Below are 27,909 nucleotides of genomic sequence, written 5' to 3' on the forward strand. Positions count from 1 at the left end.
TATGTAATATAACTGTCACAATATGTTCTAGACATAGAGTGATCCAACATCTCATATTCTCCTTGATACTAGTGGTTGTTAATTCATGGCTTTACACACAATTGGTCCATGACCTCTATTTAGAAAGCAAGGAGGATCTTTTGTTCATGATATATTTTGAAAAACTCTCTATGTACACATTTTTCTTTTGCATTAATAAATTGCCTCAAGTGATCACATTGGTTGGGGTTGTGAACTATTTTACTCTTGAAGGTTTTAAGGACGTAATAACCTTAGTGTTATGGACTCTGATCTGGTTGTGTGAGTGGTTACTTAAGGTGTTCATCTTTTGTGGAATACCTTGTTTTGTTGAACAATATTGTGCAATGAACACTTCTCAAGTTAGTTGACTTGATGTTGAGCTCTCCAACCTCAAAATTGCAGATTTCTCTATCTTTGAGGTATTGCCAAGTTGAAGAACTTGAAAGATGACATCTTTGTATAGTGACCATGGAAAAATGATTATTAATATATTAATATCTGAATACAAATCTAAGATGCTCATCTAGCAATCCTTTATAGAGAAAATACTGACGGAAAATCTGAGTGAGTTTTACCTTACTTCACTTGGCAGAATTCCGGCTGATCTGGCACAACACTGGCTAACCCCGGCTAGTTCTGCGCTGGCCTTGCGTAGGCCCTGCATCAGCCTTTCAGGCTCTATGTTAGCTCTTCTGCCCTCTGCGTCAGCGATCTCGGTTGTTCTAGCAGTACCTGGTAGTTTTGGCTGTTCTTGCTGTTCTCCGCAGTTACAGCTTCTGCGTGATAGGCAGCTTTCTCCTCTGCATTGGCCCTTCTGGCTCTGCGTTTGGGTTGTGTGGGCCGAGACTGGCCCAACGTCAACTCTCCCGGCTACTGCTCTGCCTCTCGTAAGCTCTCTCTACCTCTCTGTTAGTATTCTCCGGGAAGTCCTCCCAGATTCTCACTGCTCCTCTGCTGTTGAATGATCACCTAGTTCAAATTTCTTAGCTTTTTAGCCCCATAAATCGAACTCTAGATCAATTCGTTCTCTCCGTGTGTTTCCAAATGAACCCCAAGCCTCCATTTTATACTTTTCCTGTTGAGTCTTCAACAGCCAAGGTTAAGTCTCTAATCAACAGCTAAGATTAAAATATGACTTGATCCGCCTTCTAGATCATTCTCACCCATATTTTCATTAATACCCATTAATATTTTTCCCTAAGTTTAGACTTAGGAACTCCATTAAAAGTATTAATTATTTTAATAAAATACAACCCGGGTGGTATTTCATCGAACGATTTCTGGGTTCTTTATAACTCATGTGCCTTAGCCTCTCCACGAATTTCCAAGGCTAGAGCACTTCCGATGCTACCAAAAAGTAACACACTCCTCTTTGTATCAAAGCCTTTACTAGGCATTCTTAGAGGATGTGTTTTCAAACCTTATTCATCAAATCACTTTGAGGAATCTGGGTGAACTGCCAGCGAGAGATGAAACACATTTTGCAGTTTCTACATCCTCATGGAAGCATGAGTTTGTAGGGGGAATTCCCAATTCCTCAAGAAAGAAGAAGACATCGTGCTCTTATCGCCATAGGGAGGGACATTTGACAAGAGTTGTCTCCTTTGTTTTCAAAAGATTGAAGAATTTGCTAGGCAAATAGCTAGCAACAATGACCACTTTGATCTTCTAATTCTACATCTCTAAATGTTTACTCTACTTCTTCACACTAATGGATTGCATATTTTTGGGTTACAAGACATGTTGAAGCACACACACTTTTTCTCTAACTACAATGATCAATACAAAGAAAGAAAGGTAATTATCAATGATGACTCTACTCTCTCACTTTCTAGTTGTGGCATTGTTGTGATTAACAATGGTTGGACTTAATGTACTATGTATCTACCACATCACACACTTCTTTTCCCATTTAATGAAAACCCTCTAGCCCGTAGGCAAGGGCAAGATTCTTCAAGGTTCAAAGCCATAAAGCAAAATGGCTCGGATCCATTACAACAATATACCCAATATGAGCTGAACATGCCACTTGCAGTAATTGAACATGGGTGTGGAGGATAACAATCATTCCTCCCAACCACCCAAAATAAACCCAATTGATGTCTACCACATCACACATATGGATAAAAAGGTGGAATTTTGGATCCAACAGGTTGTAGTGGACCTTTTCACATTTATTGCCCATGGGGACTAATGGGACTACTTCATGATCTAATCGCTCTCCTTGGGATGTCTCTTTCAACCTTGCTTCATTAAATGAGGTCATCAGCATGGATACCGATTCTCCAGATGTGTAGCCTAGTGATGCTCCTCCTTCCATTGATGTGGGGATCTGAGTTGATACTCTTCATGTGGATGCACAACCATTTAATGATAAGGACAACGATGATCCTTTCACTCCATTGTTTCCATCTTTGCCTATGTTGGATGTTTCCACTCTTACCATTGTTGCTAATTTGCTTGCAGGTCCTTTAGCACATTGTTCGTAGTTGCCTTCATCTCAGGCCATTATTTCAGCTGGCCCTTCTCTTGATGAATATCATTTTTCTTATTTAGACATGGTCAAATCCTAATGGAGATCGTGTAGGTTTTCTCTGAGAATTGTATGGTTTTTGATGACCCACTACTTAGCATTAAAGGGGGTTATTGTGATGATCTACTATGATGTTCTATGGATGCCTATTGTGGATGCAATGACATCTCTGTGGTCCCTCTTTTAGTGTGGGGGGTGTTGAGATTATGGTTAATCTTCACTTAAGGACACATGCCAACCTTCTGTTTGATGTATTGATGACTTTATTAAGTCTACACATTGTAGTTAACTCTATTGTGTTTGACTATCTTTGGCCAAGGCCAACCTTGTCACCCTCTTTGCGCTAGCTCCGAAACCCTAATAAAGGTGTATAAATAAAGTACAGTTCTCAATTGTGATTTTTTTGCTCAAGTTGATTATTGATAAAGATCTAAGGGCATCTCTTCTGTACGATGCATCTCTTGAGTTACCGTGTTTGGTGATGTTGTGATATTCTCTTGTAATGCTGTGTTAAATCTGCTGTGTTGTTCCATTCTGGATTAGGCTTGCTAAAGTGTTCACCATAAATCCACCATCTATTTATGATCTTGTCACCTTTTAGCTATTTTTTTCGCATTTCCTCAGATGCATGCCAATCACATGGAAGAACAGTTTTTTCCCTTTAAACCTTGTGTTAGATATAGAGGGGATTCTGTTTTATCTTCATGAGAGTCAGATGAAATAAACTTTTGTTCATGATTTGTCCATTTTCTGCTGATGTATTATATTATGCCACATCTTTGTTTACTTATGTTATTGGACTAATGTTCGTCCTCTGAAACTGAGTAATTGCAAATCATAACTATGACACTCATCATGCACATTTCGGTCGAGAAAAACTTGTTTATTTTCTAAATAACATAAATATTTAATGTGTTATCCTTCCATGTTTTGATGCTGCAGTTGAGTAATTTCAAATAATATCTGTGATAGGCTTTACACAATTAGTTTGAGTATAAATTATCGTACAACTTTCATTCATGTTTTTCTTTTTTAATAACATAAATCTCTAATCTTGTTTTTCTTCAATGTTTAGGTGTTGCATGCTGGAGGCAAGTTTGGTGGAGAAAGCAGTGGTTATAATGTTTCAGGAGGACTGCATGGCGTTGGTCTTTCTGTAGTGAATGCTTTATCTGAGGTGCTTCTTCTTTTTGCTCTTATATTTTAGGAATTGTGATATGTTATTTATTGAATATGCATGCAGTCTAGTTGTTGAATGTGCATCTGTCTGAGGTTATGGGTTTGGAATCAAGAAACAATATGTGGAACATGATTTGAATAAGGTCAAACAGGAATAATCACAACCTTATTCCTAGAAGCACAAGCATTGGCATTGAAGCTCTTATTTAGATCATAGTATATTTACACAAATCTGTACATATGATCAAAAGAGACGGAGGTCATAATGTCTGAACATACAGCGATTTTGCCTACACTCTTTGATGATAATTTAAATCAAAATGAAGGGACTTTTTTACACAGGTCCATCAAGCCGATATTTTGCAACCACATTCACCCAGCCAATTAGTTCACCCCAACAAGAACTTTTTAATGATGTCTTCATAATGGCTTTGACTTAACTCACGATCTGCTTGCAAAACAATGTAATGTATATCATCATCATCCTATGGTAATGTAGTCATCCATATGCATAAATCTTAAGGGACAAAATATGAAAATGCAATCAAATTGGGGTTAATGATAAAAGCATAGTGATAGTGTGCAACCTAAAAGTGGCACAAGCACTATATTTCAACTACGACAATCATCCGTTCATAAAATATAAAATAAGGCAAAGAGAATTTGTCTATTGTGTTTCTAACTTCTTTTGAAATTAGGTGTTAGGCTCAAAGCAAATGAAAAAAGAATATTATTATCAATTTTATTAGGTCATTGGTGGTCTTTTCATGAAATATCATCTAAAGTTTTACTTTGAGTCATGCAATCGACTGCCTTATTTTATTTCAACAGTACCCATGTTATCATTTCATAGAGCGATGAAAGAATTCTTGAATCATTATGAATATGCATTTACGTTGCTTTGTATTCTCGTCTTCTCTAATTGGTTAATCTCATTACTATTGTACTATTTACTTCATGGATTTGTGGAAAATATCTGGAACTATTAGTCATTTAAGCGCAGGAAAATCATTGAGGAACGAGATAACATTTTTACATCATATTTGACGTTTGTATAAGAGGGTTTTGTGCTGTTTATTGGTATGTATGTTATTTCATCTGTATTTTTGAATTATTTTTATTATTTTCTATAATTTATAGTTTTTTATTTCTTAGCTTGATAAGCAAATTTAAGCATTCAAAAAATGTCTCAAAGTTGTAGCCTGCTTTGTTTTGAAGATTGTAGAAATTTACCAGAAATGTAGCAATTTTGATTGAGCATTATTTAAGATGCAATAATCTAATAGATACATCGATGATACTATTGAGAAGAAGTCTCAACAAACAATGCCAAAATAGCCAAGGGTTGCAATGGAATGTTGGGAACAACATGATAGGTCGACTACTTGATATATATATTCTGTGCCCACAGGTTGGACTGGTTCAGGCATTGTTACCCACCAGAAAGTGGTTAAAGCCCAGGAGGGAAACTTTGTTATCTTTGGACAGGTAGCCAGCCAACAGCCCTCTATGATCAACACAGAACACTACGCTAGGATTATCCACCTATTGCTCTGGTTAGATCTCTCTCCCATTTGGCACTTCTTGAAGGAAGGTGTGTCGTCTATTGGCAGGTATTTTAACCATTGTGCAATCGTGTGCTTTCCTTTAATGTTATGGGAATATTAATATGGATCATGATGAAAACTGGATGATTGATCGATCTCGATTGTGTTCTTGTTTTGACACTTCACTTGGGAGGTTAGTCTTTAACCCTAGTCCAGTGGGACCTCCTCTGAGGCCTTAGGGTTTAGGAAGGGCACTATTGGGGAAGCATTGTTTGATATAGCGTGTCCAAGTTAATCCATACATACAATCATCCATCTTGTTGACCACACTTTGTCAACAGTCCAAGAAACAGAGTACAAAGAAGCAAATTAAATTTTTTCAAATCAATGTCATCATTCAGCTTCTAGTTATATCATTATAAACCCAATTTCTGCAAAGTCTATTGTAAATGATGCTAGTATGAACATTGAGTCATGTAATTGCTAACTACGTAAGTGTATGATTTTTGTCAAAGGATTTTATCCTAGGAAGTGTTTTAACCTCCCCGAATTATGTGTGTTTGTAAACACGGATAATCGACAGAGATTTTCTTCCAGCTATAACCCCAACGCTAGGGTGGAATTTGTTGGCAATGTCTTAGGTGAGTTCTAACGTTTACGAGTTTGTGTAAAAGTGTGTTTAGTAATAATTCTACTACATGGTCCCTCATAATTAGACACCATGGATAAATTATTTTATTATAAGCACACTTGGTTTCATACTAGATCATATTGTGTCGCATAATTGGGTAATGTCTTGAGGGTCTATGTCTAAATGTGTTTTCCCCTTCTAGGGGTTGATATTGTTACAATTTGATGTAAACAATATTTTAGTGCATGGTCACTCATAATTAGACACCATGGCTAGAATATTTGAGGGTGGAAAAGTAATTAATTCCCTATAGAGTCAATTAATTAATTATTTTGGCAAAATCAAATAAAAATCCTAAGTCAGAAAATTAATTAATTTTGAGACAAAAATAATTTGGGAAGAATTACATTCTCTCCAAGTGGAAAATAATAAAAATTGTGTGGGTCAAAAAGAAATTAATCTTTGGAGGTCCTCCACCAAGGGAAAAATAGAGATTTTAAGAAAATTTGACCCTTGGACCTTGGTGGTTAAGTCAAAGTCAAATGTTTGAGGAAATTAGTCAAAAATATTAATTTCTGGATTAATAAAAAATGGTTTTTAAGAGAAATTCGATTTTTTCTTCAAAAATAAGAAATCGACTGTGGATATTAAAAGAAGATCAAGATATTTTCAACGGATGAGATTATTTTGACGAGGATCAAGCCAACTAGTCATTATTTCTACTTGGAGGGGTTTATTTTTCTCTCATTCTCTACATAAGGAAACTCTCTAGCTCTGATCTTTGGCTAATTTAATTTTGTAACGAATGTGCTGAGCCTTGCTCTGCTGCAATTATTTTTCGCATAATAGAAAGACTTTCGGGTTTCAGTTCATGGTGTTCTTCTGTCTGTTGATATGTGGTATGTGCTATTATTTTTGTTCTTTCATGCTCTATATTGTGCTAAAATTCATAATATTTATTTTAGTTGCTGGTGATAAGAACATTCTATTGGTACGATTATCTTTACTTTGCGTGATCTGATTCACCCCATGATCTAATAGTTATTTTCAAGATTAAATAAAGACCTACAAGTACACTAGCCCTTGGACTCCAAGTTCATAGACTGTGGGGAAGGATCAACCTTGTTTGAGCTTTAGGCTTTCATTTTGACGAATTATTGTTAATTTAGGTATGTTCTATGCTAGAGCAATTTATTTAAATTTTCACAGTCAGCGCAATATCTTTTCCAGATTAGCATTCACATCAGCATTAAAGTAAACTGCAGATAGAACATAAATATAAATCGCAGAAGACAAGCCAAGACAAGAGGACACAAGATGTGGCGCTAGCCAGGGACAAACCCCGCAATGTGGGGAAACCCTTGATCAATTCTTCTTTTATGTTCTTCAAAGTTCAGTAGAGAAAGTGAGAGAGATAGTACATTTACAATAGAAGTCAACACTTGACTTATCTTATAATGATGAGATCAGTTGAAGAGATTCGGCTTCAATTGATTCTCCAAGGTGACGACTTCACCTATCGTAGTGCTGGCTTTCATCCATTTGCTGCACATAACACCATGCTGTACTGTCACATGTGTTGAACCTTGATGACTGAGCTGCTCCTGCTCTTATCATCATGCTGCTCATTATTTATCATGCCCACTGTCTCATTCATTATCATGCTGCCCTTGCTAATGTGCCCATCATGCATCATCATGCTGTGTCATACATCAGCGTGCTGTTCATTACAGAGATGGTCTCTACATATTCTTCAAGCCTTGCAGCTGCACCTGCTATAGATTATGTAGCATCATGATATGAGACCGTTCATTCTTGTCATTCTTTATCACTATGCCGAGGTCATGAAAGCGCGTTTCTGTGGGATCACTGGAATCCTTCTCATCATAATTATGACGGGACTATGACTGTATCTAGTGAGTAGGCCAAGACAAAGAGTATCACTAGACTCTTGTCTTCACAAGTATGCCTGAGACTGATATGACTTCATGACAGCATATCTACATGACTGTGTATAAGGTGTCTTCATGACAGCGTATAGGTGCTGTGCATACATAACTGCGTATGCATATAAGGTTGCGTATAAGGTGACAACGTATAGATTGTCCACGCTGTGCGTATAGTTTCCATAACTGTGTATGCGTATCATGACAGTATATGACTAGCATATAAATGTTTCCATGGCTGCGTATGAATGTCTTTATTGACTGCATGTAACTTCGGTTCCTCTTCATGACAGCAGATAACTGTGGCTACTTGTCTTTACAGCGGTTCCATATACCCTACGGCTTCATATACCTTGGCTCTCTGCGGCCCACTGATCTGCGGCTCCTTAACCCTACTGCGACCCACTGATCTGCGGCTTCTTAACCTCCATTGGCTGCGGCTTACTGCGGCTGCTCTTCCTCTTATGACTGCGCCCTGACTGTGGCCTTTTCTTTATTACTACGGCTACCATCTGCCACTGCCTTTCACTGTGTATAAGGAGTCTACAATACTGCGTATGAATGTCTCCATCTTTGACTACGCAAGGGCTTCTTAGACAGCGTGTTAGGGTATGGTATCTCCCTTAACTGTGGCTGGGATCTCCCTTCATCTGCGTCTTAATGACTGTGATTTAGGGCTTCATTTGTAGGCCAACGTATTACCCTTGGTGTCTCACTCCTTTACCAAAAACCCAAGACGTGGAGAGGAGGAGATCACCTCAAGAATACATGTCCAAAATGACGTCAAGTCCTCACCAATTTATACTAAAACGTGGATGATGAATAGACACGTATTTTGGGCTTTTGAGCCTACTCAAGTTGCTGGTCGGCTTGATAATAATTCCATAATCAAAATAAATTCATATCTCCATAAATACTTATCGGAATCAGATGATCTTTAGATCAATCCTACACCTCTCGATGAGAGGGATTCAATAAAAATATTAGCTGCCATAAATAAGATGATCCACATGGAGTTTGGCCCTAGTTGCCAATTTTAACACTCCCTCTCAACTAGGGAGAATTCCATCCGCTGATCCATATGTCCGGCTGTACTATCTTTGCAATCATTGCCCTGCACTGCTCTGCTAGCTCAGCTCTGCTTTGCTCAGCTCTGCTGGCTCTCCTCTTCTCTGCTTTGCTCAGCTCTGTTGGCTTTGTTCTTCTTAGCTCTGCTGGCTCTACTCTGCTCTGCTCAGCTCTGCTAGCTCTGCTCTACTCAATTTAGCTCTGCTAAACCATGAAGAAGAAGAATTGATCGAGAATGTGTCTAAGTCAGTCTCAGAGTGCGTACCACTGGTCCCAAACCAGTCTCAACCGACCCAAAGTTAGCGTCATAGTGGGTACCATTCCTACCACTGGTCCCAGACTAGTATCATCAGTCTTAGAGAGTGTACCACTGGTCCCAGACCAGTCTCAACCGTCCCGAAGTCAGCGCCATAGTATGTACCAATCTCACTGGTCCCAGACCAGTCCTACATTGACCTGAAGTCAGTCTCAGAGTATGTACCACTAGTCCCAGACCGGTCTCAACCGACCCGAAGTCAGCATCATAGTAGGTACAACTCCTACAATTGGTCCCAGACCAGTATCATTGATCCCAGATCAATGAAGGTGATCCTAGCACAGGGAGTACGGTAGATACGTCCATCGGTAATGCTATGGTCCTTATCCTCATTTCCCTGCTCATTGATCAGATGAGAGATACTTCCCATGAGTCCTAGACTGCATGGGTAGGATGCCTTGACAGGAGAACTAATCAATCCTGTCCTCACAGGAGAACTAATCATCCTGCTACACAATCGTCATGGAGAACACATCATCCAGACCTCACAGGAGAACTAAACATCCTGCTACACAGGAGGGCGAATCATCTTGTGACTTGTCCCACAAGAGAGCTAATCATTTTGTCCCACAAGAGAGCTAATCATCTCGTTCACAGGAGAGCGAATCATCCTGTCCATAGGAGAGCGAATCATCCTGTCCCACAAGAGAGCTAATCATCTTGTTCACAAGAGAGCGAATCATCCTGTCCAAAATGTGCACCACCAGGGGAGGGTGAGTCACCTTGTGGTCGAATGTTGCTCTAGTAAGAACCTTGCTTTCTTAGAAGAGTCGACCATTTCTCCTTGATGAACTGTAATACCTGTCATTCTTTTGATCATTGAAGATGTCCCTAGAATGATCATCAAGTGATGTGTCCTTGCCATTTGGACACTAGTTATGTAGCCGGTCTTCCAATGAAGTGATCTTTAGATGGGCCATCAGAAATTTCCGCTACTCCATTCTGATAATAGGTTCTGCTTCGACTTCACCCTTAGAGAATGAGAAGAGGGATAATGATCCCATTGATCCTTTTGTCCTGTCCCAACAGTATTGGTGATTGCTCTTTCACTCTGGCTTGGGCATTGTCTTCACCTCAGCTCTGATACCATGTTAATTTAGGTATGTTCTATGCTAGAGGAATTTATTTAAATTTTCACAGTCAGCTCAATGTCTTTTCCAGATTAGCAATCACATCAGAATTAAAGGAAACTGCAGATAGAACATAAATATAAATCACAGAAGACAAGCCAAGACAAGAGGACACAAGATGTGGCGCTAGCCAGGGACAAACCCCACAATTTGGGGAAACCCTTGATCAATTCTTCTTTTATGTTCTTCAAAGTTCAGCAGAGAAAGTGAGAGAGATAGTACATTCACAACAGAAGTCAACACTTTGACTTATCTTATAACGATGAGATCAATTGAAGACATTTTGCTTCAACTGATTCTCCAAGGTGACGGCTTCACCTATCGTAGTGCTGCCTTTCGTCCATTTGCTACACATAACCCCATGCTATACTGTCACATGCGTTGAACCTTGATGACTGAGCTGCTCCTCTTATCATCATGCTGCTCATTATTTATCATGCCCACTGTCTCATTCATCATCGTGCTGCCCTTGCTAATGTGCCCATCATGCATCATCATGCTGTCTCATACATCAACATGCTGTTCATTACAAAGATGGTCTCTACATATTCTTCAAGCCTTGCAGCTGCACCTGCTGTAGATTATGTAGCATCATGATATAAGACCGTTCATTCTTGTTATTCTTTATCACTATGTCGAGGTCATGAAAGCGCATTTCTGTGGGATGTGCTGTGCATACATAACTGCGTATGCATATAAGGCTGCGTATAAGGTGACAACGTATAGATTGTCCACGCTGTGCGTATAGTTTCCATAACTGTGTATGCGTATCATGACAGTATATGACCAGCATATAAATGTTTCCATGGCTGCGTATGAATGTCTTTATTGACTGCGTGTAACTTTGGTTCCTCTTCATGACAGCGGATAACTGTGGCTACTTGTCTTTACAGTGGTTCCATATACCCTACGGCTTCATATACCTTGGCTCTCTGCCGCCCACTGATCTGCGGTTCCTTAACCCTACTGCGACCCACTGATCTGTGGCTTCTTAACCTCCATTGCCTGCGGCTTACTGCGGCTGCTCTTCCTCTTATGACTGCGGTTGACTGCAGCCTGACTGTGGCCTTTTCCTTATTATTACGGCTACCATCTGCCACTGCCTTTCACTGTGTATAAGCAGTCTACAAGACTGCGTATGAATGTCTCCATCTTTGACTACGTAAGGGCTTCTTAGACAGCGTGTTAGGGTATGGTATCTCCCTTAACTGTGGCTGGGATCTCCCTTCATCTGTGTCTTAATGACTGTGATTTAGGGCTTCATTTGTAGGCCAACGTATTACCCTTGGTGTCTCACTCCTTTACCAAAAACCCAAGACGTGGAGAGGAGGAGATCACCTCAAGATTACATGTCCAAAATGACTTCAAGTCCTCACCAATTTATACTAAAACGTGGATGATGAATAGACATGTCTATTGGGCTTCTGAGCCTACTCAAGTTGCTGGTCGGCTTGATAATAATTCCATAATCAAAATAAATTCATATCTCCATAAATACTTATTGGAATCGGATGATCTTTAGATCAATCCTACACCTCTCGATGAGAGGGATCCAATAAAAATATCAGCTGCCATAAATAAGATGACCCACATGGAGTTTGGCCCTAGTTGCCAAATTTAACACTCCCTCTCAACTAGGGAGAACTCCATCCGACTATACTATCTCTGCCATCAGTGCCCTGCATTGCTTTGCTCACCTCTGCTGGCTCTGCTCTGCTCTGCTGGCTCTGCTTTGCTCAGCTCAGTTCTGCTCAGCTCTGCTGGCACTGCTTTGCTCTGCTGGCTCTTCTCTGCTCAACTCTGCTGGCTCTGCTCTGCTCAACTTAGCTCTGCTCGACCATGAAGAAGAAGAATTGATCGAGAATGTGTCATACCATTCTCCACTGACTCGAAGTCAGTCTCAGAGTGCGTACCACTGGTCCCAGACCAGTCTCAACCGACCCAAAGTCAGCGTCATAGTGGGTACCACTTCTACTACTGGTCCCAGACTAGTATCATTAGTCTCAAAGAGTGTACCATTGGTCCCAGACCAGTCTCAACCGTCTCGAAGTCAACGTCATAGTATGTACGACTCTCACTGATTCCAGACCAGTCCTACACTGACCTGAAGTTAGTCTCAGAGTATGTAGCACTGGTCCGAGACCAGTCTCAACCGACCCGAAGTCAGTGTCATAATAGGTACAACTCCTACAAATGGTCCCAGACCAGTATCATTGATCCCCGATCAGTGAAGGTCATCCTAGCATGAGATAGGTTTGCTACTCTCATAACTTTTCTCTTGCTCTTGTAATGTCATTAACATCAATTAAAGAGTATTTTTTTGAGTGGTTCTAATTGCAATTAATAAATGTTATGCTCTTTTCTTTCCATTGACATTGAAAAATATTAATAAATTTTATTGTCTAAAGGATTGTTAGCATTTTGTGTCATTAGTTTCATTGGAATACTATTGCTTGTCATTGCTATAGTTTCCTAAAGAAATTGGTTATTGGATAAGTGGTTACATTGCTTTTCATTATCATATTGGAATCAACATTCTTGAGAATAAGGGCACTAACATGTTGTTTTGTAAGTGAGCATCATATCTAAGAAACATAATCTTGCACATTGAAGTTAACACACTCTTAAAGCACTTGATTGATCACCATATTCATATTGTGATAAGAGTAATCTTGAATTCATGTGAGTAATCCCAAGAATTGCTAATTGCGTTAATATCTTGTTGAAGGATTGACATTTTCTAATTGGCACAATAATATTGTTAAGAGGAACATTGGACTTGTGCATTTGTTGTTATTTGATCAACTAATTGTCCATTGTGAGATTTTTAATATTGAATCGCTTTACACTCTATACTTGTCATTGAAGAATCTTTTCAAAGAGTTCATTAAGCACTGCTTTTGGTGAAGATTGTCTTTGCAATTAGTTACTTTCCTTTATCGCTCTAAATCAAATATTATTTAGATAATCTGTCTTAAAGTACTTAAAACATTTAACGATCTCACCTAAAGCTAATCACTCATTTTGCACTTGCATTTTAGGAATAGTGGTACATTAATTAATTTACCTCCAAGCATAAGCTTGGTTGAAATACGATAGGAGCACCTTTCTCACTCAACTTGCGAGGTTTAGACCCCTCAGAGCCGCAGTCTTTGCAGTGCTAGAGGCATTTAGGTAGTTAGAATTCCAGGGGAGGTATCATTAATATAGCCATTGCTATCTTCCCCTGGGTTTCTCTCTACAACCTACACTTGAGACTAACTTAAAAACAATTGAGAGAAAGGACTCACTTAGATAGGAATCTAATCTAAAATTACCCGAGAGTTTGCATTTTACTTATTTCTAGGTGTCACATCTCATATAGGATAGTGTGCATCCTAAGCAACAATTGTTCATCTGTTAACTTGGTAGCTAATTTATATTGTGTAGGTGATTTGACTCCATAAGGCACTAGTCTCTCAATAATCTAATTAAATCATGCCAATAATTTAACTTGCTAATCATCATTAACCAAGTTGCTAGGCCATTCAATTGTGTCTTCTGAACTTGTTGGTTCCCAAAAAGTCCTTCATCCTCACATTTCATAGGGACTACCCCCCATAGCTTGATGTAGGGAGACAAATAGAACGAAGAGGGCAGGGATTAGAGTGACAACCCCTGCCTTGAGTCATTGTCGCATTTACCTGTACAATTTGGGCAACAACATATCTCTTCTTGTTATCCATCTCCATTCTTCGAGTTGATGGTCGTTGATCACTAGGATTGGCACCATTCATCCACATCCTTGAGTCAAGGCTTAGAAACTTGTCTCAGGATGTTGATGCATGTAAAGTTCGATAACTGTTTTGTTTTGACACCCTTTTTTCTCCATTTTCCTCTTTTCATCATCACTATCAACTCAATAAAAGCAGTAAAACCATAGATTTTGATAAGGTAAAAACTCTCATATGTCTTATTTTTCATATTTGTTAATGTACCTTATTATTATGTTAAAGATTGCATTAGCTACAAAATTAACATGATTCTGCAGCTATTTTACAAATCTGCAGCTATCTCCATGGTTTGCGGGGTTCTAGTGCGCCAATGAAGCAAGGAAGCACATGGGCAGTTGAGGATCGATCCCCTCATGGATCTCCTCCTATTTGCTTGAGCCAATTCTTTGAAGGAATCACACAGTGATGCGGTCAAAGGCATGGGTCAAACATGTAACAGCGGAAGTCTGAATGCATCACATTTCTCCGATTTGCTTTCCAAATAGAAAATCGTCAAGATAACACTTTTACTGTTTAAGTTTTGAATTTGAATAAGGATTGATTAAAAGACTTGTAGGCGTAGAAGTCTCAAACTGTTGAGCATGCATTTTATATATAAATATGTATCCTCTGTAAAGGATAACAAGGAAGTAATAGTTAATCTCTGAAGAAATTGTGTGAAACAGACCTTTGTTCTCATATTGAATTAAAGTTACATTTATGTTATTCGATGCATATTTGAGTGTGATTTACACCTACTGTATGCGGAGGGTCCCTGCTGACAGTCGAGGTTAAGTTTGTTTCATTTTATCGCTTTCTGTTATCGCATTGTTATTTCGTTCTAGCTTAGTTTCCTTAATTCACTATTTTATCATTTCGTTATAACTCAGTTAAATCTCATTATTTCGTTTGCATTTGAATTTCTTTGCAATCGTTTAATGGTTTAGTTTCTTCAATGTTTTTCGCTTAATTATAGTTAGTGTTAAAAGATTGTTTTCATGCTTTTAGAATCAGAACTTGTATATACACTGTAGTCAGCGTTAGAAGATTACCTTCATGCTTTTTAGAATCAGAATTTGTATATACTTTGCAGACAACTTTTAAAGGTTTGTTTTCTTGCTCTTTAAATCGTTTAAATCTCAATACTCTGTTTTATTGCAACAAGGTGTTTAAGTTAGGTTCATGATTTTAGAATGACAAACATAAGATGTCTTAGAACGATACTCAATATAGATATGACCTAGTAGATTAGTCTAACAATAACTTACTTCCACTCATTAATTTGTAGAAATCTAACTCTAATTTAATGCTTACAAATAGGAACCTAGATAACAACGAAAATCCCCAAAACAAATATAACCTTCATCTTACAAACTAAAAGAAAGACTTTTAGCATATATAGTGCACTTGCACTTCATAAGTTTACCAACTCCAGTAGATAATTTATGTTTGCAATTTAAGAACGTTAAATTGACCAAACATTGTGGTGCCGTTACTGGGGAAGTGTAAATAGAAGTCTTAAAAAAAATTCAAATAAAAACATGATATGCATAGGGAAAGAGACTCTAGAGGTAGGTTTATAGGTCGAGGAAGAAGTCTAATTCCCACATCATCACTCACTCCACCACGACCACGTAGTTCCACACCACCCACACAAACTTGAATTCCATCCATAGCAGGCCAATATAGACTTCTTGAAGTCTTGAGATATGAAATCCAACCTAAAGATTCACCAACTTCATCAACAGAAGCTATAATTGAAGTAGATCCTACATCCCCAACAACAGGAATAATTTTCCTATCTTCAACTGGAGAACAACTTCTAGCTCAAGAGTTGGAAGTTCCTATTGAAGAAGAAGAAGAAGAAACCTACTTCAAACCATTGATAAAGGAACCAGAAGAACTAAAAGAAAAGCTAGATAATCCTGTTGTAGAACCAGATATTTATTCTGAGGAATCTGTCATGGATGAAGAGGGAGAAGGAGAAGTACACAATGTTAATGGTGAACAACATAGGATTGGAGGAGGAGGAGGAGGAGGAAATAGAGGAGGTGGAAGAGGTGGTGGTAGAGGTATAAGAAGAGCAGATCCAGAACCCTTTGGATTCTCTATCCTTGATGAGGATACAACATTAACAATGAAAAACATCTTGCCATCTATCCTCTCTAATTTTCATGGAATAAGAAGTGAAGACTCAGAGACATTTCTATTTGAATTTGAAGTATTATGTAGATCATATGATTATCGGCATGATGCTCAAAAACTAAAATTGTTCCCTGCCACCTTAAAGGATTCAAGATTAAAGTGGTTTATGAGTTTATGAACGAATTCTATAAGAACATGGGGACAAATGAAAGAAGCATTCTTGGAGAAATACAAGGATTATTGTATCCCTCGTAGCATTAAAGATGTAGTCTTTAAAATGGGACAAAAATAAGATGAAAATCTTGAAGATTTTGTCGAAAGATTTGTTTATAATATCAAAAGGGAAAAAATGAATAATTTGGATGAGGAAACTTTGAAAACTCTTTTACTAAAATCCATTAAACATGAGTGGATTGATCTTTTCACTCTAATGGGAAAAGGTGATATTTCTCAGTTACAATTTGCAGATATTTGTGATTTATGTGTACATATTTCAAGAGGTAAAGAAAGAATAGGGAAAAGTCCAAGGGATCCTCTTTTATCAAGAGTAAATAAATCTGCAGCCGGGACAGTAAGCAGTGCAGAATTAGGTACTTTGCTCGATAATTTTAAGACAAATATTTTAGGGAGTCTCAGTGAGCAAATTGACACCCTTAAAATACAAAACAAGCACAAAGCCGAAAATGTTGCATTATCCTTCTGTTGTCCTAGCTGTAGAAAGAAACATGCTCTGAGAGGATGTCCTTTAGATTTAAAAAGCATAGAAACCTATGTTATATGTGCGGAAAATCAAAAGAATGTCCCTCTATACTAGATCTTAAGGCTGTGTTTAGTGAAGAAGGAATACCAAATCAAGTAGACCCTCTTTACTTTATTACCAAAAGACCATGGAAAAATCCTCAAACAAATCAAACTCAAGGCTTTAATCCTCAACAATTTGCACAATCTTCACAAAATAATTGGAATCCACCTATGCCATGGTAGCCTTGGGCTCAACCAGAATCTTGGAATCAAAGATGGCAAAATCTTTATGGAATATATTCTCAATATCAACAATATCCGCCACCTTATCAAAATTTTCCACCACAATACATCCCTCAACCCAACTAGTTACCTCAAACTCAAGCTCAAAATGCAAATCCACAACTTTCTTTGCCATTTCCACAAAGACCAAATCAATTACTCGTTCAACCACTCCCAAATCCAAATAATAAAACTTCACAATCTGTTTACAACTTAGAAGTACAAAATCCTCAAACTTATATGATAACTCCATTAGATCTGAATAATGTTCAATTAAGGCCTGGTAGAGTATTAGAAAGGAAGAAACCATCTGTTGTTATTCAGGAAACAGAAAATAATTCTCAAAAAGATAATAATGACTATGAAGGAGAGATATCCCCTCCTTAGAAAGAAAATATTCAAATAGAAAAAATCCTATACATTCTGATAATACTCCTATTATAGAACAACCTTCAGTATCTGTCTCAAGACCACCTTTTCCTGAAAGGTTGAAAATCGATAAGGGAGTAGAGAGACAAATCATATTGCTCGATTATGATATGTTAGATGAATTGAAAAATGTCTGTATAAAAATTCCTTTATTGCAAGCAATAAAAGAGATACTGATTTTTGCAAAAACAATTAAGGAATTGAGTACTCAAGGATCAGGAAGAAAAAGAAAAGAAATAAAAAGAATTCAACTAGTCGAGAGAATTGCAGATATCATGATGGGGAAGACAACAATTCAAAAATATTTAGATCCAGGAAGCCCCATTGTGAAAACACACATCAATGGAATTGAAATACCAAACACACTGATTACTCTAGGAGTAGACATAAACATAATGAGCAAACAAACTATGGATAAATTGAAACTTCCTAATCTTTAATACACACCAACATTGTTACAATTAGCAGACAGGTCTGTAATTAAACCTGATGGTGTGTTAGAAGATATATATGTATCCTTATATTCTTGGGAATATCCTGTTGATTTCATGATTTTAACACCCAAGAATAATTTAGGAGGACATCCATTAATTTTAGGAAGACCATGGTTAGCTACAGCTGATGCTTTTATCAGTTGTAGATCAGGAGACATGTTTATCTTAGATGGAAGCTCGACAAAGAAATTTACATTGTACCCACCTGAAAAAACAATGATAGAAGTAGAAAATGAAGAATGGATAGATGATGATAATGATATACAACCAGTTTTCACTATTGCACAAATAAATGAAGAGGATCAAATTTTAAATTCAATAGAAAATAATGAACCCTTTTTATATTGTGACAATAGTCAGAATTTTCAAGAACAATGTAATATTGAATATCTATCATCTAGACAAATGTCTTTACATTCTATGGAAAATTTTGGAAATTCTTCAATAAAATTTTTTCCAGGGAAAATTTTGAATATCAATGAAAACCTGGAAGAATTACAGAAAAAGAAACTGGTAGAAATATTGCAAAAACACTCTTCTACATATGCATGGGAATACACTGATATGAAGGGAATTAATCCTAAAACTTGCATGCATCATATTTATATTGAAGAAAATGCTAAACTAGTTTGACAATCACAAATAAGAATGAATCCAAACTTAAAGGAAATTGTCAAAGAGGAATTACAGAAACTGTTAAATGTAAATTTCATTTATCCAATATCAGACAGTCAATGGGTTTCACCCCTAGTAATCGTTCCTAAAAAAATGGAAAATGGAGAGTATGCAATTATTACAGGGAATTGAATAAAGCTACTTTGAAAGATCATTTTCCACTTCCTTTCATAGATCAAGTTTTAGATACATTAGCGGGAAAAAAATATTTCTCATTCTTGGATGGTTTTAGTGGGTATAATCAAATTCAGGTAGCACCTAAAGATCAAGACAAAACACATTCACCTGTCCATGGGAGACTTATGCTTACCGAGTACTTCCTTTTGGATTATGCAATGCCCTAACAACATTCCAAAGAGCAGTGCTAGGAATTTTCTCTGATCCTATTCATGATTGTGTGGAAGTGTATATGGATGATTTTACAGTTTATGGAAATTCTTTTGAAGAAGCACTTGAAAATCTAGAAGAAGTTCTCATAAGATGCAAAGAAACAAATATTTCATGAAGTCATGAAAAATGTTTTATGATGTTCAATGAGGGAATTGTTTTAGGTCACCATATTTTAGGAAATGGAATTAAGGTAGACTCATCTAAGGTAGAAATTATTTCAAAATTATCAGTTCTAAGTTGTCAACGAGATGTTAGGAGTTTTCTTGGTTTTACTAGATACTATAGAAGATTCATAGAAAACTTCACAAAGATAGCATCTCCACTCTTCAAATTACTCACCAAAGACTGTGAATTTAGTTGGAACTCTGATTGTCAAAAGGCCTTTGAAACTTTGAAAAAGATCTTTGAAGCACCTATCTTAAAATGACCTAATTGGAAATTGCCTTTTCATATATCAACTGATGCTTCAGACATAGCTTTAGGAGCTATGTTAGGACAAAAAGATATCACTCCTTATGTCATTTATTATACCAGTAAAAATTTAACTCATGCGGAGCTAAATTATATTGTAATTGAAAATGAGTTTTTTGCTGTCATTCATGCCATTAATAAATTCAGACATTACATCACTGGCTATGAAACCTTCATTCATATAGACCATTTTGCCATTAGATATTTAATGAACAAACCAATTACTAATGGTAGAGTAACAAGATGGCTATTACTGTTACAAGAATTTAATATCACCATTCTAGACTGACCTGGAAAACAAAACACAATTGCTGACTTTTTATCTAGAATTCAAAATGATAACAATGATACACTTGTAGAGGATAAATTTCTTGATGAGTATCTTTTTGCAGTATCTACTAAATCACCTTGGTTTGCAGATATTGCTAATTATTTGGTTACAGGGAAGTTACCATCCTATTTGTTTCCTAGAGAAAAAAGAAGAATAATCCAAACAAGTGCATCTTATTCATGGATAAACGAAGAATTATACAAGACATGACCAAATCTCATCATCCGAAGGTGTGTAAGAGAAGATGAAATACCTGAGATACTTAAAGCATGCCATGATGAACCATGTGGAGGTCACTTTGCTGACAAAAGAATTGCTTATAAAATTCTTCTCTTAGGATATTATTGGCTTTCCCTTTTTAAGGATGCCAAGGAATATGTTAAGAGGTGTGATAGCTGTCAAAGAATGGGGAAACCTGTTCCTTCAAATGAAATTCCACTACAACCTCAGGTACTCATTGAACCTTTTGAAAAATGGGCTTTGGATTTTGTTGGACCAATTAATCCATCTTCAAAACAAAAAAAATATATTCTTGTATGCACTGATTATGTTACTAAATGGGTAGAAGCTAAAGCACTTTCTTTTGCTACTGAAAATGTTGTAGTTTCATTTATTTTTGAGGATATTTTTACTTGTTTTGGTGTCCCAAGAGAAATTGTAATAGATAAAAGAAAACAATTTACACCCAAAGTAGTGCAAAAGATAGTGGAAGAATATAAAATCAAGCATCGGAAATCTACTCCATACCATCCACAAGCAAATGGACAAGTAGAGTCTACCAACAAAGTGATTGAAGCAATCCTCACAAAGACAGTTCACTTGCACACAAGGGATTGGATAGAAAAGCTTCCATAAGCTTTATGGGTCTACTGTAGCACATGAAGAAGCACTACAGTACATACTCCCTATGAACTTGTTTATGGGAAGCATGTCTTATTTCCAATTGAGTTTCAGATTCAGACCTATAAGACAATAGTCAAGTTGGGACTTGACTTATTAGAAGTACAAAAGTAAAGAATGGGACAACTCAATGAGCTTGATGAGATAAGACAAGATGCTATCTAGAAGACTAGTTTAGTCCAACAACAAAGATCCAGATGGCATGATAAATAGATCAAAGAAAAAAAATTTCAGCCAGGAGACTAGGCATTACTTTTTGATTCAAAGTTCAAAAATTTCCAAGGAAAGTTTCAAACTCACTGGCTTGGGCCTTATGAGATAGAAAATGTTTTTGATAATGGAGCAGTCAGAATTAGGACTATTGATGAAGAAAAAGTTTCTCTCTTAGTGAATGGGCATCGACTCAGGATCTATCATAAGCCAATGACAAAGGAGGAATTTGTCAAGATTTTCCAAAACAACTCTAATTTGAAGTTGGTCAAGAAGAATTCTTCTTCTTCTCCATCTTAAAAACTTTCTTTTTCATATATATATATATATATTATAAACATGAAAACCAACAATTGTTGGCATGTTTATACAGAAAATTCAAGGTGAAAACCAAGAATTCTTGGCATCTTAAATTTTCTTTGTATCCCATTTTCTAGAGTTCCATTTTCTTGCATCCCTTTCTTTTAAAAATAAATGGCTACAGAATTGCTGATTTTCTGCAGCTCTGACAAATTTCTGCAGCCAATTTGACAGAAACTTCTGATGATACAATTGAAGGAATGATTGACTCCCTCCACTGCAAAGTACCTGAAGACAACATAAAAAAAAGGGCAACCAAAGGTTAGCAAGCAAACAATTCAAAGGTATGCAACTCTTTAATTTAATAATAAGGATCAAAGCATTACATATATGAATTATATAGACATGGTACTACCGAAAATCAAAATCATTATTGCTAAGAGTTGATAGTGTCATGTCAAATCGAGTATAATCTGCCATTCACTCCCCATCATTATAACTCATATCCCAACTCACATCCCGATCCATTGATCCGATCGCCCAAATCATAAACATGAATGCTCTTAACGGTTAGATTCTGCCACACTCCCTTATACCCTCACTACCTACGCTCTCATTATTCCATCACTCACACTCTCGACCTTTCCGCTCTAAAAACCCTATCAAGCCGTCCTACCCTGTCAAACAAAACAATTTTTGAAACGAAGCTTCTTGGCCATGGGAGTGATAGTCAAAACAGAGCCAATAGGGAAGAAATTTTTGGAGGGGAATCCACAAACAAAAGAATTGTTGTAGAGGGCGCAGTGGGTAGAATTTATAGAGAAATTCAATGGCTTCCACAAAGAAGTGACCAAATCCTTCGCCAGGGCTTTTGATGGGGTTGAAGTAGAGATAGGAGACATCAAATTCACAGTGACAAAGTCATTTATAGCTGAAGCTACTGGACTGCCGCGGATTGGAGAAAAATGGTTCAAAAATAGAGGTATTGAAAGAGAAGACTGGAAGGTTTTCCTGAAGAAACCAAGCATGGACACCACCATTTTCAAGAAGGGCATCCCAAGCACGACATTAAAAAGTAAGTGGAGGAATTTGCTTTTAATAATCCAAAAAATTGTTACCTGCGAAGGAAGGTTTGGATGTATGTTTTTCTATCATATTCGGCTGCTAATGAATTTTCTTGAAGAAAATGAGATAAATCTTCCATATTTCTTGTTGAATAGTCTAAGAAAGATGTCAGGGAATGTTCAAAGGAGAATTTAGTTCATAGATAATACAATGTATCACCATGGTCTAGTCAAAATACTTGTTGAATTTCATCTCCAAAACATAGGTGATAATTGGGAAGGATTTTTAGTAAGGAATCACTTTCAGGAGGATACTCATGAGCAGCCAAATAGCAACAGAACTAAGAGAGGAAGGAAAAGAAAAATTGATAGAACACTGGAACAAGAACCACAATAGTCACAGGAACTGTCAGAGGATGACATCCCTCTTGCAGAAATTTTAGAGAAAATAAACAAAAGAGATGTTAGAAGAAAGAAAGCCAGTAAAGAGACAAAGATTTCACCTCAAATAGAGAAGCCTAAAATAGAAAGGAAGAAAACTCAAAAGACCCCTGTCACAGGTCTAAGGAGTACTAGACTCAACTTAGCAAAATAATTACCCTCAAAAAGCATAGAGCATATCAATGAAGAAACAGAAGAAAACTCAGAGGCAGAAGAAGATTCAGGAATTTCTCCGAGAACATCACCAAGGGTTTCATCACCAACTTTCACCTCGCCTCCTCAGAGTCCAGGTCGAAGAATGCCAGAAATTGATCCTATGCAACAAGAGATTTATGATTATATCGAATCCCTGGAGAAAAGGGATGCAACAAGAACATCAATTCCAATTCAAGAGGAAGAATAAGTCTAGTTTAATGAACTGCAAGAACCTCCAGTAATCAATGTATTAAAACAGGAAATCTTCGAACTGGAGACATTAAACAAATACATTAAAAATGAAAATCAAGCCTTGAAAGCACAAAATGAAATCCAAATAGCTAAGAGTGACAACCTCCTTTTACATCTAAGTCGTGGTTTAAGAAGAACAAGAAACTGAAGAAGGAAAACAGGGCTTTACAGAGACAGGTTATAAACTTGAAATACAAGATCCTCATGAGAAAACCAAGGATGGCAATGACTGGTAAGAAAGTGAAAAGGATGAAGTTAGATGTACTGGAAGAAGTATCCAAGCAAATGCAGTGGTTAAAAAAAGATATCAATTTTGTGTTTTGTACTCTTCAGTGTGGGGGAATGTAGAGTCCCATAACTATTTTGTTTTGACACCCTTTTTCCTCCATTTTCCTCTTTTCATCATCGCTATCAACTCAATAAAAGCAGTAAAACCATAGATTTTGATAAGGTAAAAACTCTCATGTCTTATTTTTCATATTCGTTAATGTACCTTATTATTATGTTAAAGGTTGCATTAGCTACATAATTAACATGAATCTGTAGCTATTTTACAAATCTGCAGCTATGTCCATGGTTTGCAGGGTTCTGGTGCGCCAATGTAGTAAAGAAGCACATGGGCAGTTGAGGATCGATCCCCTCATGGATCTCCTCCTATTCGCTCGAGCCAATTCTTTGAAGGAATCACACAGTGGCACAGTCAAAGGCACGGGTCAAACACGTAGTAGCAGAAGTCTGAATGCATCACGTTTCTTCGATTTGCTTTCCAAATAGCAAATCATCAAGATAATGCTTTTACTGTTTAAGTTTCAAATTTGAATAAGGATTGATTAAAAGACCTGTAGGCATAGAAGTCTCAAACTGTTGAGCACACATTTTATATATAAATATGTATCCTCTGTAAAGGATAACAAGGAAGTAATAGTTAATCTTTGAAGAAATTGTGTGAAACAAACCTTTGTTCTCATATTGAATTAAAGTTACATTTCTATTATTCGATGCATATTTGAGTGTGATTTACACCTACTGTATGCGGAGGGCCCCTGCAGACAGTCGAGGTTAAGTTTATTTCATTTTATCACTTTTCGTTATCGCATTGTCATTTCGTTCTAGCTTAGTTTCCTTAATTCACTATTTCATCATTTCATTATAACTCAGTTAAATCTCGTTATTTCGTTTGCATTTGAATTTCTTTGCAATCGTTTAATGGTTTAGTTTCTTCAATGTTTTTCGCTTAATTACAGTCAGTGTTAAAAGATTGTTTTCATGCTTTTAGAATCAGAACTTGTATATACTCTATAGTCAGCGTTAGAAGATTACCTTCATGCTTTTTAGAATCAGAATTTGTATATACTTTGCAGACAACTTTTAAAGGATTGTTTTCTTGCTCTTAGAATCATTTGAATCTCAATACTCTGTTTTATTGCAACAAGGTGTTTAAGTTAGGTTCATAATTTTAGAATGATTAACATAAGATGTTTTAGAATGATACTCAATATAGATATGACCTAGTAGATTAGTCTAACAATAGCTCTACTTCCACTCATTAATTTGTAGAAATCTAACTCTAATTTAATGCTTACAAATAGGAACCTAGATAACAACGAAAATCCCCAAAACAAATATAACCATCATCTTACAAATTAAAAGAAAGGCTTCTAGCATATATAGTGCACTTGCACTTCATAAGTTTACCAACTCCGATCGATAATTTATGCTTGCAATTTAAGAACATTAAATTGACTAAACATTGCAGCTAAAAGAAAGTTAAAAGCATATAAATCCACAATGAAAGAAAAATGTAAAGTGCAAAAGATGGTTGGGACATTATTTAGCGTGTGGGCATAAGCCTAACATGAGATCTAACCCCCTCTTTAGCTATCACCAAATTTCTCAAGCATTTAACGTTTAATCCAAAGAAATGAACCCTTGAATGTCCCAACCCTGATGAGCAATAAATTGTTTCATCTTAAAGTGGTATTGGAAAAATACAAAAGCAAGCTTGGGCTCCTAAGCTTTCCACCTAATCAAGACAAATCATTAAAGTAAAAGGCACACTAGAGGGGTGGAAAAGCTAGGTTGAGGAACAGGGTAAATCATGACACCACGATTGCTCCCTTCGTACACCTATACACTTAGGATGTAGGAACCCCATTAGCTAGCAACATGGCTATGACACTTCCCTTGAGGTCTTTCTCACTCCAGAGTCCATAACTATCATTGTCACACACACCTATGGATTGATGGGATAACTTGGTAGATGTCACTCCCTATGGAGACTGGAAACACCTAATAGGGTTGTTGATTTAATCATCCCTAATATAAGTAAGGTAATTTGTTTACAGGTCCTGATCAAGTTAGGCATTTGAAGGTGAGTTTTGTGTGAAGTATTATTGTGCCCCTAGCATTTAATATGGCCCACTATGATGCTTTAATGATTATTGTCCCTAATGATTGCTAATCCACTTGATCTTGAGACCTTTTTGTTAGGTGGTGTTATCACAACAACAAAGACCCCATGGGGATGGTCTTGATCCCCTTCAACATCACTGGAGAGGTCATTGTACCGCATTCAAAGAGAAGTTTTGATCTTGATTATGCGACATTGCGCTTCTCGAGATGAGCCTTGGGCTATGAGATGATTCAACATGGTACTTGACCCCCATATGTACCCCTAGATACTGAAACGCTGACCTAGGATGCCCCTGGGCTTGCCTTGACACTGTCTGATTGATGTTGCTTGTTTTGGAGGACGTATGATGGTTGGTTATCCTTGAGATGACTTGGGAGGGCTTGCAGATCACCTTTTGAGCCCGACACTTGAGCCCAATTCTTGAGCATGATGGTTGCCACGTCAAAATTATGATGACATCATGGTTTTGGAGGCACTTTATGGAGACATACCATGCACTTTGAGATTTTCTCAGAGTGAGGAGCATTGATGATCCATTTTGTCACTTGCTTGTGGCACCTTGAGCATTTATGGAGGATGACGTCATGGTGGAGGACATTATTTCCCACATGTGTGGGCTATTTTTAGCATTTTGTTATGTTTTGAGCTATATTGAGGTCAACTTGTGACCTCACACTTGTTGAAAGCTTAAGGAAATTTGTTTTAGGGCTTTGCTTATAAAATTATGGAAATAAGGAATCTTAAACCTCATATAAATAAAGGAGGCCTTATTTTATTTATTCGTCATCACGCACTCATCACTCTCCTCTCTTTGAGAGTGTGCATTGGTGTGTGCGAATTTATTTTGGAGATGGCATTTTGGTTGAAGATGATTTTATGGGATTGATTGTAGTGGTTGTTGTGGAAAATTTTGTAAATTTACTGCATGTTTTCTATATTTTGCATATTTTATTTTATCTTGAAATCTTGGTCCTCTATGATATATAAAATTGTTTTCCTGGAATTCTTTAAGAGAGCTTGGAGTGTGCATCTCTAAAATTTAGAATCACGCCTCACAAGGAAATCACTAGGGTTTAAAAGTGGATTCCCTAGCCATCCCCCCTTAATTAAACAAGTCATTTCTCATAGATTTTGCCCTAGAAGGCTCCATTTTCCCATTAGAACAAGGCGCTAATGATAGTAGTGTTGATCAAACCCTATTTTTAATAAATTTGTCATGCTTTCTAATTCCTAGGTATATAGGGTTAGGGTTGTTAAGTAGCACTAGGGCTAGATTTCTCTTTCTTGATAATTAATTGTGAATTATGTTGGCTTCTTTTACTTCTTTGTTATATTATCTTTCGTCAAGCAATTGCCAAATTATATGTGCATGAAGATCACAAAACACAAGACACAAGATTTAGGCACTCTGCCAGGGCAAAACCCCTATCTAGGGGAAAACCCATTCAAAATCTCTTCCTTTAATAGTTTTTCCTTGAAACTCTTCAACCTAGACAAAGACGTCCTCCACACCAAGCCAACCTTTCCATCTTCGATCCAACCTTTGGCCTAGCAGCAACAACACTTTGAACCTAGCAACTTTGACTTGGCAGCTTCCAACATCAACAATAATTTCGACCTTGACAAGGAGACTTTGATCTCCTAAAACAACCCACACGAGAGAGAGAGAGAGAGAGAGAGACACCAAAACTTCGATTTTGTTCGTCCCTTCTTCCTTGAGAAAACTTGCACCTCTTTCAACCTCCTCCTTCACCTTTGCACGTTTTCCTAGCTTTCAACTTCTAGCTTCGGATATTGAACTATGTGAGTGAGAGAGGCATGCTCCAAATGAAGTTGATCTACCTTGTATGTGTAGCCTTCCAATGAGGTCGAATTTCCTTCCTTGAGGTCGAGTTGATCTTCTTGAGGTCGACTTGTTGTGGAGGTTACATAATTCATTTTTGACTCAACAATAATTCCTTTTACATCGTTCGAAAGCCGAAAACGGGTCTCATAAAATACACAATGATTCTAATGACTCTTTATTAATCCTAGGAGTACACAATGGGGACTT

At 37.1% G+C, this 27,909-nt stretch overlaps 1 protein-coding gene across 3 annotated transcripts in view; it reads left to right on the forward strand.

The window, feature by feature from the left end:
* The window catches only part of LOC149237607 (DNA gyrase subunit B, chloroplastic/mitochondrial-like), a 356,836-nt gene that overhangs the window by 97,476 nt on the left and 231,451 nt on the right, over positions 1-27,909 (forward strand). For all 3 annotated transcript variants that reach the window (XM_089372706.1, XM_089372705.1, XM_089372708.1), the window contains one exon: positions 3,630-3,731. In XM_089372706.1, the coding sequence (XP_089228832.1) occupies positions 3,630-3,731 (102 nt within the window). The remainder of the gene's footprint in view (positions 1-3,629; positions 3,732-27,909) is intronic.

This window comes from Pinus tabuliformis, chromosome 8, assembly GCF_031772625.1.
Source record: "Pinus tabuliformis cultivar Carrire ecotype Pingquan chromosome 8, CPIR1, whole genome shotgun sequence".
Classification (NCBI taxonomy): domain Eukaryota; kingdom Viridiplantae; phylum Streptophyta; class Pinopsida; order Pinales; family Pinaceae; genus Pinus; species Pinus tabuliformis.